Genomic DNA, 12,835 nt, shown 5'->3' on the forward strand with positions numbered 1-12,835 from the left:
GTGGGACTAGAAATAGAAAACCACCAACAGAGCCACGTTTAAGTTCCACTATTGCTAAGCTCTATGAATAGAACAAAAGTTCAACAGTAGAAACTTGAAACATTCACTTACAGAAACTGAGGAGTAGACCCTTGATAGGAAGGGTAGACAACGATACTGGGGTTGAGAGAGTCAGCCTCCGGGTCCTTTCCTCTCCTGCAGATCTTGTAGAGGGTGAGGGCTACCACCACCAGGAAGGCAGAGGCCACCACTGCTGCCGGTATAATCACATCTGCACAGGAAATAAGGACTGGATTTATTAATGCACAGAGAGTGGGGAGATTAAGTTATTGCAACATAATACTCTCACATACTGGTATTTTACTAGAGAAATAAGTCTGCCAAGTTTGAACTTGTGTGCAGCAAGTTGAGTACGTTTTAGAAACTTTGTGAATTAGGAATCCTCATCATTTCGCCGTTTATGCGATATGATTTAAACCATGAACTATTTATTTAAAATAAGATATAACACACCATATTACGAAAACATTCTTCAGTGAAAACCGTGCAATAATTTATCAAGCAATATAAAACCTTACTGTATAATTAAAAAAGCTACTTCAAATTACGTTCACTGTTCATATTGGTCAGATATAGAGCATGGACGACCAACGTAAGGCCAACTTGAGACGATATATAGTGATTACCTCAAATCCCCAATCATCCAGCCCCCAAGTAACTGAACTTTTTTTTACTTATCCCGATTATCAAACATTATTCATCTTTCATTTTTACGCTCCAATAAGTATAAGAGCCGTTCAGAAATTGTAGAAACTGATCTCACCATATAATCATTTACTAATTCAAATATTCCAAGTATTTAATGATCAAAGTTTGTGCATTTTCCCAGTAATTTGTTTACAGAGTTTACAAAAACCTTTATTTCAAACATGTACATAAATTTACAGAGTCAGGTGCTTAGAAGCACGTGTGACTTATTATTTATTTTTTTATTTACTTATTTATTTACGGTAACACCATTAGTACATGGAAAAAACAATAAGATATTCTTATATCCAACAATAAGCTAATGAAAATGATCCACATTATAAATTATTAACAATGCCAAAATAAATTGCTACAACATAACAATAACATATAAAATAGACTATATAGAAAATAACAATAATAGCATAGCAACAATAATAAATAGTAACAGTAATTATACAATCAATTATACATCCATCTGCACTTACAAATATATACTACATAGGAATAATTTATTACAATAAAAGGGATTATTACATAATATGCAATACATTAAACAAAATATACATGCAGTTGGCAAGTATAAGTTTTTTCCCTTATTTTTGTGTTTTTCCTTTTTATTTTTTGTATTATGTTTTATTAGACAAAGCAGTTTTTGTCCTTCGTAAGATATGTGGTTTTATCAATATTCCGTCAGTTTCAAAACACATACAGTTAAATTTTGATGAAATTAAAGTAGTATAATGCATAAAACCACAAATTTTACAATATACAGAATAACCAAAAAAAAATCTTATGAAATAAAAAAAACACTAAGATAAATATTTGCAATACAATTGTGTGACACAAAGTTCTATATATAATATATATAACGAGAGGAATATATTACTGGTTGTAAATAGTATTATCTCTCCAAGCAAAACGATATAATAAATAGATCTAATCACAAAAATAAACCATTACAAATAGAACTAATCACAAATTTATCCAGTAAAATATTAAATACTAGCAGTTACCCGCGGCTATATGCGAAATTTTGCAACTATATGAGCACTTCTGGTTCGAGTTAATTACATTTCCGACGCTAATGTTGACTTTGCCTTGTTCCTATGATTAAGAAAATATGCTAAAAAGTGTATAATTATGGTTATTTTAATTTATTCCGGCTTAGTATTTTTTGCTTCAAAGCTGGTTTTGCGTATCTTACGATCAAGAATATATATGTATATATATATATATATATATATATATATATATATATATATATATATATATTCCGAGAAGCCAAATTTTTTCAAAAGACAACTTAGATGGGTTTCATAACAGTCCTTAAATGTATAGTAAAGTTGGAATACATTGTGTGTTATATTTGCACTGTTGGCAGTCACCAGCTCCTTTCACGCAGTTTAGTAGGCGTTGCACGTTTATGACCACTGCTGGTTCCAGTGAATTATATTTCCGACGCCAATATTGAGTTTGCCTTGTAGCTACGATCAAGAAAATATGTCACAAAGTTTATAATTTTGGCCTTTGTAATTTACTTCGTTCTTAGTGTGTTTTGTCCCCAGGTTGATTGTGTTTTGTATTCCGACTAAGGAAATATATATCACAGATCAGAGAAGGCTACTTCTGTTAAAAGAGAACTAAGATTTGTTTTATATCAGTCTTTACGTTTATGGTAATTTTTTTAATATTTTAGAAAACTTAGAATTGGAATTTGTACATCAGTTCAAAAGAACTGTCCACCGAAATGTCATCTAGCATAATTCTTTTCAACTGCTTGAAATGGAGTCTTCAGAGTCAAATTCTGACCTTCTTATGTTTTAGGATATTTTATAAAGTAGACTAGTACTTATCTAATCGCTGAAATCTAAATTCTTAATTCGTAATACAAAGTGTACTCCTTAGACAATCTACTCGCTATAAATTTAAACAAATAGAAAATAATAAGCAATGTTTACACAGAACAAGTTGAATACGTTTGACAGGCTCATTTAATTAATATTACACAACTTCAGAGACCAAGATGGCATTTTTCGCAACTTTACCGAGTTGATAGTATCCCGGAGAGATTTTTGAAATCGGAATAGGCCTAAATTCATCGCAGGAACCGTAAGAATGGCCGTATAAAATTTCAGTACAATCGGTTGACTAGTAAACGTGAAAACAAAACAAGCAAACAAAGGCACTTTCGCATTTATAAATATTAAATGTTATAATAGATTCTTGAACACAGGGTACATGAAATACAAGTTTTACTGTCACAAATATGTTTTTCATGTAGTTGAGCAGAACTATCCGTGTTATATAATTGTAATCCCCTGAAACTCAAATGTCTATGAACCATGTAGAAAAATAATTTTAAAATTGTTGAACACGAGATGCAAAAAGAAACAAAAACATATCCAAATCTTAGAAGTTGCGTACGGATCGGTCAGGGTTAATAACCCACCAATACAGAATACTTTTGTGATCGAACATAATTATTGCTAGACAGTTGATGTTCATTTTAATAAACATAACGATGAAATATGTAACGAAAACTGTTCTCTACATACAAAAAAGTACTCATTTCGGACATACAATTAATTATAAACTACAGCTACTATATATCGTACTTCAAGGAAATAAAAGCCTAGTTACACTGTAAGGTAAAATCATTCTGCCAAAAATACTTTTTGTGTGATTAATAATCATAAATAAGAAAGCTTATGGGCCTATTTAGGAAGAAAACATATATTTAAATTAAAGTATGAACCCATGAAAGATAATATTCAATGTTATTATCAAGTAATAAGTATAAGGCATGGTTATTGTCAATCGTATTGTTTTCATGTGGTAGAGCGTGACCTGTAATAAATAATTTTAAGACGTTCGTACATTTAAGAAACGCTTATATTTTCATGTCGACATCGAGTTCAAAACTGTGGGACATGTTTACTGCAAAGAGGAAAAAGAACACATTTACCTAAAGTTACTTTCCGTTCGTTAAGCACAACCCATAAATGTAAATAAATCCCACAATGTATATGGCACTCCTTCATACGCACATTTCTTGCTTTACACATTTACAGTAAATAAAACCTTAATTTTATAAAATCATGTAAGAAAATATTTTTTACACCAATCGTGACAAAGAGTGTTACAATTAATTTTTACTTTATGTTGAACAATAACAAATATTATTAAACGTTCTAGTTTTTACTTGTATTTTAAATTTGTTAAAAATCAATTACTCTTAAATATGAAGATTCCATTCTCAGTCTGAGAACATTTTAAAAGTATCTTCAAAGCCACTTTCCAATTAAAATTTGCGAATTCCAATTTAACTCATTTAAAACTAATCAAGATGCAATGAGATTACGAGTAAGAAAACACGCAAAATATGACATTCTGTTAAAACTTAAGTTTTAATTAGAGAAAACTTAGGTAAAATTAATCAATGTAAATTAATATATTCATTTTTTAAGATACAAACATAATTGTCAATTTTATTTTAAAACTTTTTAATTGACTAACAACCCATTTATAACTTGTCTAAAAACAAAATTAGCTTTATGGACTTTTAGAGGTATTCAAAACTTCTTAAAAACATTTAAAATAGTATCATGTCACGTATAATTAATGTAAAATAGCCACATGTAAAATTTTTAAGGGAAATAGGACCAAGTGAACTATTTTATTTTCATGGCTGATTTATGAGTGGCGAAGACTTGAATTAAGTTGCTTGCACAAATACTTCATACTTTTTACACTTCAAGAATATTACGAACACTTTTTGAGTTTAATAAATGAACGAGAGTAACTATTTACTGTAAATAAAGTATCGTTGTTATCTTTAAGAGTCTTCCATATGATGAACAACAAGCACTTTGTTCCCTTTACACATTTTTGATTGAAATGTGAAGAAAACTGTCCATTAGTCCAATTTTTAAAATACTCAAAACATTCAATGATCAAAACGCATGTAAATATATGTAAATATAGTAGAATATTACAGGTTAAAATACTGTATATCTTGCAGATTAGTAAACGTATAGTACAATAGTATTTGTTGAAACCTGTTATGAAATTGAACAAAAATGTGTCTGAAAAAAGCTATTTAGTTCTCTTACTGCTAAAAGTATAAAGATATATTGTTATGTCCGTCACCAGTTTTGTAATACAATAAAGAGCTTTTAACAAAGAGGGGTAAAGTAAATAGCTAGCGTTATTGAAAGATCACAACAATAAGCCTTTGTGAGATTCTAAAACCACATTTTACCGTCGTTATAACCATCTATTTTGAAAAATATCGCTAACTTACATGCATTGAATGTAGAACGTGAACTAGAGCTACGAATAATTCAGACGACAAGATGGGTATAATATTCAAGAAAATAGAGGTGGATTTAAGCTTCTTTCTTGGAGCTGGTTAAAAATTCATATTCCATTTTTTAAATTTATGCAGGACATTCTTAAAAACTTGCTCTGAGATAAGATATTCTTAGTTGAGTGTTCACGTAGAAAAAATAAAATTTCCAGAAAGTGGAAAATTCGATACAGTTGCACCAAAAGAAACTTATTTTAATTTTATTTTCAGTCGTGTTATTGGTTTTTTTTTAATTATGGATTAGAATCTTTCATATTAGCCAAACCGCATGTTTATGGTGAAATTCTTACATTACATTTGTGAAATTCTATATATATTAAAACAAATTTCCTTATTAAGAGTTGTTAAAGTGGATAAAGTTCAAAACGCAAAATATAATGTCTTTAAAAAATCTTTAAAGTTTTACTTTTTGGTCCTAAACAAGAAAAATATTAAACAATCAATCTTACATTATAATACAATATTAACATTATATTTTACATTAAATATTAAACAATACTTAATAGCATAAATACATGTAATTTAACCTCAGAACACAATATATTATCTTGGTGTAAAATGTTTTTAAACTTTGAATGCGATTATCTAAAATTTGAAATAACAAGAAAACTTTAGAAGATAAAGGAATGAAATTTGTATGCAGCTTAATAGTGATAAAAGCTAGGCCTACATTTGCTTAATTTTTAGTAATATTTTTTAATAAGTAGGGTTCTGAAAAAAATTGTGTGAACATTTATTAAAATTTCCTTATAGCTAGAATAGCGTAAATGCGTGAATTTGTTAAGTACCTAACCATCTTTCATTTTAGATCAAAATCATGAATGTTAATTCTTTTACAAAAAACGTTTCTAAATACCATTTATTTGGAAAAGGCTTTTTTGTGCTAATGCAAAACCAAAAATACGTAATCCGTTCTTTTTTGGTAGATGTCTATAATTACACAACATCGAAAAATACTTGGAACGTAAAACATATTAAAACTATTGTTAGAAAAATTTAATGTCTTGAAAATCACAAGGACCGTCAAAATATATGTATTAATACTCTAAACCCCTCGTGAATGGATTCAAAAGTCTTTTCTTATATATTTTAACGAATTAATTAGCAATTATTCTTAAAATCTTTATTTGTCTAAATGAGAGAAAGCTGAGGTATAACTTTTATTTGGGCAGGTACATCTCTTATTAATGTTATCGATCTTCAACTTCGCTGATATTAAATATTTGATAGGATCCTCCCACAGACCTGGGATCTTCGTGGACCACAAAAGATGCAGGTACACCTCTTATTAATGTTATCCATCTTCAACTTCGCTGATGTAGTCTATTTGATAGGAACTTCCCACAAACCTGAGATACTCGTGGACCAGAAAAGAGGCACGTGCACCTCTTATTAGTTTTATCCATCTTCAACTTCGCTGATATAGTCTATTTGATAGGAACCTTCCCACAAACCTGAGATACTCGTGGACCAGAAAAGAGGCACGTGCACCTCTTATTAATTTTATCCATCTTCAACTTCGCTGATGTAGTCTATTTGATAGGAACTTCCCACAAGCCTGAGATACTCGTGGACCAGAAAAGAGGCACGTGCACCTCTTATTAGTTTTATCGATCTTCAACTTCGCTGATGTAGTCTATTTGATAGGAACTTCTCACAAATCTGAGATACTCGTGGACCAGAAAAGGAGGCAGGTACATCTTTCATTAGTGTTAACCATTTTCCACTTCGCTGGTGTAATCTATTTGATATGGTCCTCACACAGACCTGGTATCCTCGTGGACAAGGAAAGGGTTAAAAATGAGTTAAATCGATCAATTAAAATTTTTAATTAATGTAACCCTTACTTATATAAACTTACAATAGATACTTTAGACGTGTGTACCAACATAATCTTGTCAGGTCGGCTATGTGATCAAAGGTAGTACTAGTCTCTGAATGTACGTACAATGTTGATCTAGTAGGGTACGTACTGTAAACATGAGGACATCTCTCTGTGATGAAGTCGCTGGAGGGTGCAATACCAGATAGTTGATACTGGGTAATCGTTTGAATCAAGATTAGGAATAACTATATACTAGCTATTTACATTAATTTAAAAAATCCATGACCATTTGTGAATACTGGATGCTGGAGGATGAGCACTGCAGTAGCATATAAATTTGTAATATTATATTTCATGACGACGGAGTTTTTTATACACGATATATTAAATTATTTTACATTAAATAATTTTATTATGTAATATGTTTACGTCTGGTTAAGAATTCCCCAAATGGTAATGTAAATAAAATACTTTAACTTTTTAAAAGGTAAAATAATATAACTGCTCAAAAAAACCGAGATAACATTTTTTTAATTTCGTACAAAAGGTCTTTACTACTTTATAGCCTGAAATGTTGCGTCTTCAATGGTAGATTATAAAACATTTAAATGTCCTTAAATGTACAGGGTTTTCATAAATGAATGGTGCAATTTTGAATGCTTATAAACAATTTGCTATGCAAGGTAGAAAAATATGGTTGGCACCTCTGAATTCTTCAGCTCAATTAGTTTTATTGCTCTGTGTTAGAAAACAGCTGTATATTTTGTTGTTGGTTAAATTGTGCAATAACTTCAAACATTTGATTCTGATCTAGAAACATGTTTTCTGATCAAGAAAAAGCCAAGTGTGTGCTATTTTTTAGTGAATTAAGGTCTTCTGTTTTAGTGCAAAGGGCTTTTAGAAGATTATTTAACAAAGATCCACCTCATAGAAACAACATTACGCGTGGGAGTAAACAATTCAAAGAAACTGGATCGGTACAAAAACGGAAGTCTTCTGGGAGACCGACTGTATCAAGAGGTAACAATTCAAAACGTTAGAGAATCTTGTCTTAGATGTCCACAAAAATCTCTTCCACGTCGGAGTCTGGAGCTTGGAATCCCAGTGACAACCCTGCATAAAATTTTGCATAAAAGGCTGCATTTTCATGCCTATAAAGTTTAACTGTTGCATGGGATCAAACCGAATGATAAAAATAAACGTGTGGAGTATGCAACTTACATCTTAAATCAGATTGAAGAAAATGAATCATTTTTAAATAATGTTATGTTTACAGATGAGGCAACTTTTCATGTTAACGGGTGTGTTAATAGACACAACGTTCGAATTTGGGGTTCTGAACATCCTCATGAGATCATATAAATAATCCGAGACACGCCAAAAGTAAACGTCTGGTGTGGACTGACTAAAGTAATTGGACCTTTTTTCTTTGCCGAGAAAAGTCTTAATGGTAATGTGTATCTGGACATGCTAGAGAATTTTTGTTTTCCTCAAATTGACGAGTTTTATAATGTCAATATGGTGTATTTTCAACAAGATGGTGCGCCAACCCATTATAAGGACTTTGTTCGTGATGCTTTGAATGACAAGTTTGGACAAAGATGGATAGGTCGAGGTTGGCCCAATAGCATGGCCTCCTAGAAGCCCGGATTTGACTCCATGCGATTTTTTTTGTGGGGATACGTGAAAAACATTGTTTATTCTCAGAAGATCCGTGATTTAGCTCATTTAAAGGAAAGGATTTATGAGGCAGTATCATCGGTTACAAGAGACATGCTGCACAGTGTATGGGCCGAGATCGACCATAGATTAGATGTCTGCAGAGCTATCGGTGGTGGACACATTGAAATGTACTAAATGTATCAGTATAAAATTGCTTTTAACGAGGATTCTAATAAAATAAATATTTTTAATGTACTTCGTACGGTTCTCTTTTTATTTTATGTATAAATTGTACCATTCATTTATGAAAACCCTGTATTGTAGACCTATGCGATGAAATACATATATGACAGTGTGTCAGTAGTTTTCTGTTAAAATTATTGACCTTCACGCACTCTAAACACAGGACATTTTTTTAAATTACTATCATAAAATTTAATGGCTTTTATTTCGAGATTTTTCAGAGTAGGATTGATTTAGGAAAAGTCTGTGGAAGGAGAACTTAAAACCAGAATAAACAGTTAAGAATTACATTATACAAATATTACTGTCGGCTTTAGTGACTTAAAAACTATTGTATACAAGTTTTAGTATAGACTTATACTAGTAATTCATAGTATTTATATTTTACTAAAAATAATTTGTTAATTGAACTTTGGCCGTCAAAGTTCTAGCCACTTAATTTATTTCTCCGACATATTTAATTTTTTAGAACTACAATTGTGCGACTAAATAAATTATGTTCATATGTTCGTACCGTGTGATTAATTTCTAGTTACACAATTTTTTAGATAAAGCAACCACAGTCGGTGATGAACCGCGTTTAGGAAACTGAAGGTGGTACAAATAGATATTACTCTGCCTCCAAACTGTAAGAACATTAACACCCTGGTGATAGAGAAGAGACAATCAGCAATTTCAATTTCTGATGGTGTCCACCCACGCGCGACTGTGACAGTCCCAAGTGACATTAAACAAGGTTTGATATGTTCGTAGTTTAATTCGGATCTCGACAAAAAGCTACGAGTAGGGCTAAGAGTTGTCATGATCAAAATGAAATAAGGGTAAATCTTACCGAAATAAGTACGTGTCTTTCATCTTTTCAATGTATAGACCACCACAACTAACTGTATATATCCATTTTTGTATGTTAAATTTAAATCTTAATACTAATAATATTATAATAAATACAAAACTTTTGTTTGTTTGTTTTGCTTTCACACGTAAACTATTCAAACGATTGCGCTATAATTTGATATGGACATTCTTAGGGTCCCTATGATTCATATAGGTCTGTTCTTATTTCAAAAATCCCTCCGGGCCTACATCCCGCGGTTTTTAAGTTTTAGTTGCGACAAAATACCACCTTTGTCTCTTAAGTTGTGAAATATTAATCAAAAGAGCATTTCTAATATTATCAACTGTTCTTTGTATACGTTGCTTATTATTTTCAACTTTTTTACATTTAATAGTAAGTACAAATATTTTTAACGCCGTTTCATATTTCAACGATTAGGTAAGTATTCATCTATCTTTAAAAATGCCCTAAAACTTATGTTCAACTTATGCCCTAATCATTCAGAATTAGACATCGAAGACTTCCTCTGAAGCAGTCAGCAAGAACTACGCTAGACGAAAGTTCGTTGGACTGTGCTTTTGAACTAAATAGTACGAGTATAACTGTTATGCACTTTTAACTGTACATATTTATTAAATATTAAGTATTAGATGTAAAAGATAAAGTTACTGTTTAACTTTTTATATACATTTAAATACTGTTATGAAACCTATCTTAAGTGTCTTTTCACAAAAGTAGGCTTCTCAGAGCTGTGTATGTATATACATTTGTTGTATGTTATATTTAAATCCTAATCCTAATAATATTATAATCAATGCGAAAGTGCCTTTGTTTGTTTGTTTTGCTTTCACGCATATACTCTTCAACCGATTGCGCTAAAATGTTATATGGACGTTCTTAGGCTCTCTGGGATTAATATAAGCCTATCCTTATTTCAAAAACCCCTCCGGACTATGCTCCACTGGTTTTTAAAGTGGCGATAAATCTCTTCTTGGTCTCTAAAGTTGTGAAATATTAGCCAAAAGAGCATTTCTGATGTTATCAAATGTTCTGTGTTTACGCTGTTTAATATTTTTATTTTATTTACAATAGTGAGTACAAAATTAATATACTCATTTATCTTACAAAATGCCCCAAAACATAAGATGGTCTGAATTTGACACCAAAGACTCCCTTTGAAGCAGTTAGGAAGAACCATGCCAGATGAAAGTTCGCTGGGCTGTGTTTTTGAACTAAATAGTATCATTGTGAATGTAATTTTAACTGTACATATTTATAAAATACTAAATATTAGATATAAAAGACAAAGTTATTGTTAAACTTTTAATATATATTAAAAGACTGTTATGATATGACACCTATCTAAGGTGTCTTTTGACAAAAGTAGGCTTCTCTGATCTGTGTATGAATATATTTTCTTGGAAATATAATGCACATGAACCAGAATTGATCATACAGGTGCAAAGCCGTGGGTAACTGCTAGTAATGCATAAATAACTGTGCTATGTCTTAACTCAAGAGTAATTTAACAAAACATAATCCCTTTTATTTATACTAGCCGTTACCCTTGGTTCTGCACGCTATTCCCTAGTGTATATAAGTACACCGTATACATTTCCCTTCCAAACTGTATAATGAGCACTCTTGAAAATAAGTGGTCACGGGAGGTATTCCAGTCTCCTGACCCACTTCAGGAATATTGGCATTTAAGTTAAAAGAGAAGTGTTTTTGGCGTCCTGAAGTCGGATAGCAAAACAGTTTTCATGAGTACCAACGAAATACACAGAGATTTCTGCATAGTTCTTTAACATTAAATAAAATAGGAATACATGAAATATGTTATGCTTGAGAGGACGAATACCAAGGCTGGCTTAGTGATCATAGTGAAAGCACTTATATTGTAATACGATAGAGCCCTATCATAGTTTTCAACCAGAAGGATACATTTTTATAGTATCATTTCAGTGTTCTTAGTTAGGAGATTCAAAAGCTAAACAAAATTACGACTGGCTCTTATTTCAGGATTACCTGAAGAGAAGCATTTTTGATTGGAATAAACGTCTGGAAGAGCCGATAGCCGAGCAATCGATGCCTTTTAAATATTGAGATAAATTATGCTTTTCTTTTACAATGCTACCTGATTAGCTCTCAGTCTCAACATTGATTCAGATATATAGGTAAGTTTTCAAAATTTTGATTGGATTGTCTTTAAATATAAACAGTAGTCATATAAAATGTGCACACGAATGAGTATTCAAACATCATAGTATTTGGAATGTACATTATAATATTTTAAGTCCTGCCAAGACTACTGTGTCTAATGTGCACTGTAATTTGTAATTCCGTTTTAAGTGAAATAAACTACAGCTCAATCTCAAAATAGCTTAAATTCGAATTGCCTATAGGCAGAATTTATATAAATGTTTTAAATATAACAATTTCTAATTTTAAAAGATGAAGGTCCGTTTGAATATGTGTGTATTTCTAATTTCAAAACATCACTTATATTGAAAACGTGTATTGTGTAAACACGTAAAAAACACAGTATTATTGAAATTAGTAAACAATATCTGGTTGACTTACATAGTTTATTCTCGAAACCGCAATCACTACGGAGGAATAAGCATAACGAATTATTAAAAGTCAGCCACTACACACTACCTATTCAAAATCTCACACAGATTTAGTTTCGTTATCATAAAGTCCCAGTTTTCTGGCCTCACATAAATATAAAAAAACTGTAAAGTGCGACAACCACAGTTTAAATAACCCCTTATTTTCCCCCAGCTCTACGCGATAAGGTTGGTCTTGGCCACAAAACTAACCAAGGATAAAATTTGCATACTGTATTACCTTCAATTCTAGACCCCTCCACTGCACCTGCATAAAATAAACGAATCTACGTATTATTTGCACAGCGCTCTCCCTAATATTCAACAGTATTAATTTTTCGTTATTCTATGTAATTAACATGAATTCTGGAATCAAACATATTAAAAACTTGTATATATATTTGTAATAATAGTTTTCATTCTTTATTTATTTGATACTTTCATCATCAGTTCATTATACAGATATGTTGTAATATTACGTACTATGAGATGCCAGAACTAAATTATTAATAATTTAAATTTAAACCAGAGCATATGAT

At 31.1% G+C, this 12,835-nt stretch overlaps 1 protein-coding gene across 1 annotated transcript in view; it reads right to left on the minus strand.

Moving 5' to 3' along the window:
- LOC124361767 (synaptotagmin-15-like) overlaps window positions 1-12,835 on the minus strand; it is an 83,935-nt gene that overhangs the window by 35,898 nt on the left and 35,202 nt on the right. The window contains exon 3 of the mRNA XM_046815733.1: window positions 112-271. Within this exon, the coding sequence (XP_046671689.1) occupies window positions 112-271 (160 nt within the window). The remainder of the gene's footprint in view (window positions 1-111; window positions 272-12,835) is intronic.

The sequence above is a fragment of the Homalodisca vitripennis genome, chromosome 5, assembly GCF_021130785.1.
Source record: "Homalodisca vitripennis isolate AUS2020 chromosome 5, UT_GWSS_2.1, whole genome shotgun sequence".
Classification (NCBI taxonomy): Eukaryota; Metazoa; Arthropoda; class Insecta; order Hemiptera; family Cicadellidae; genus Homalodisca; species Homalodisca vitripennis.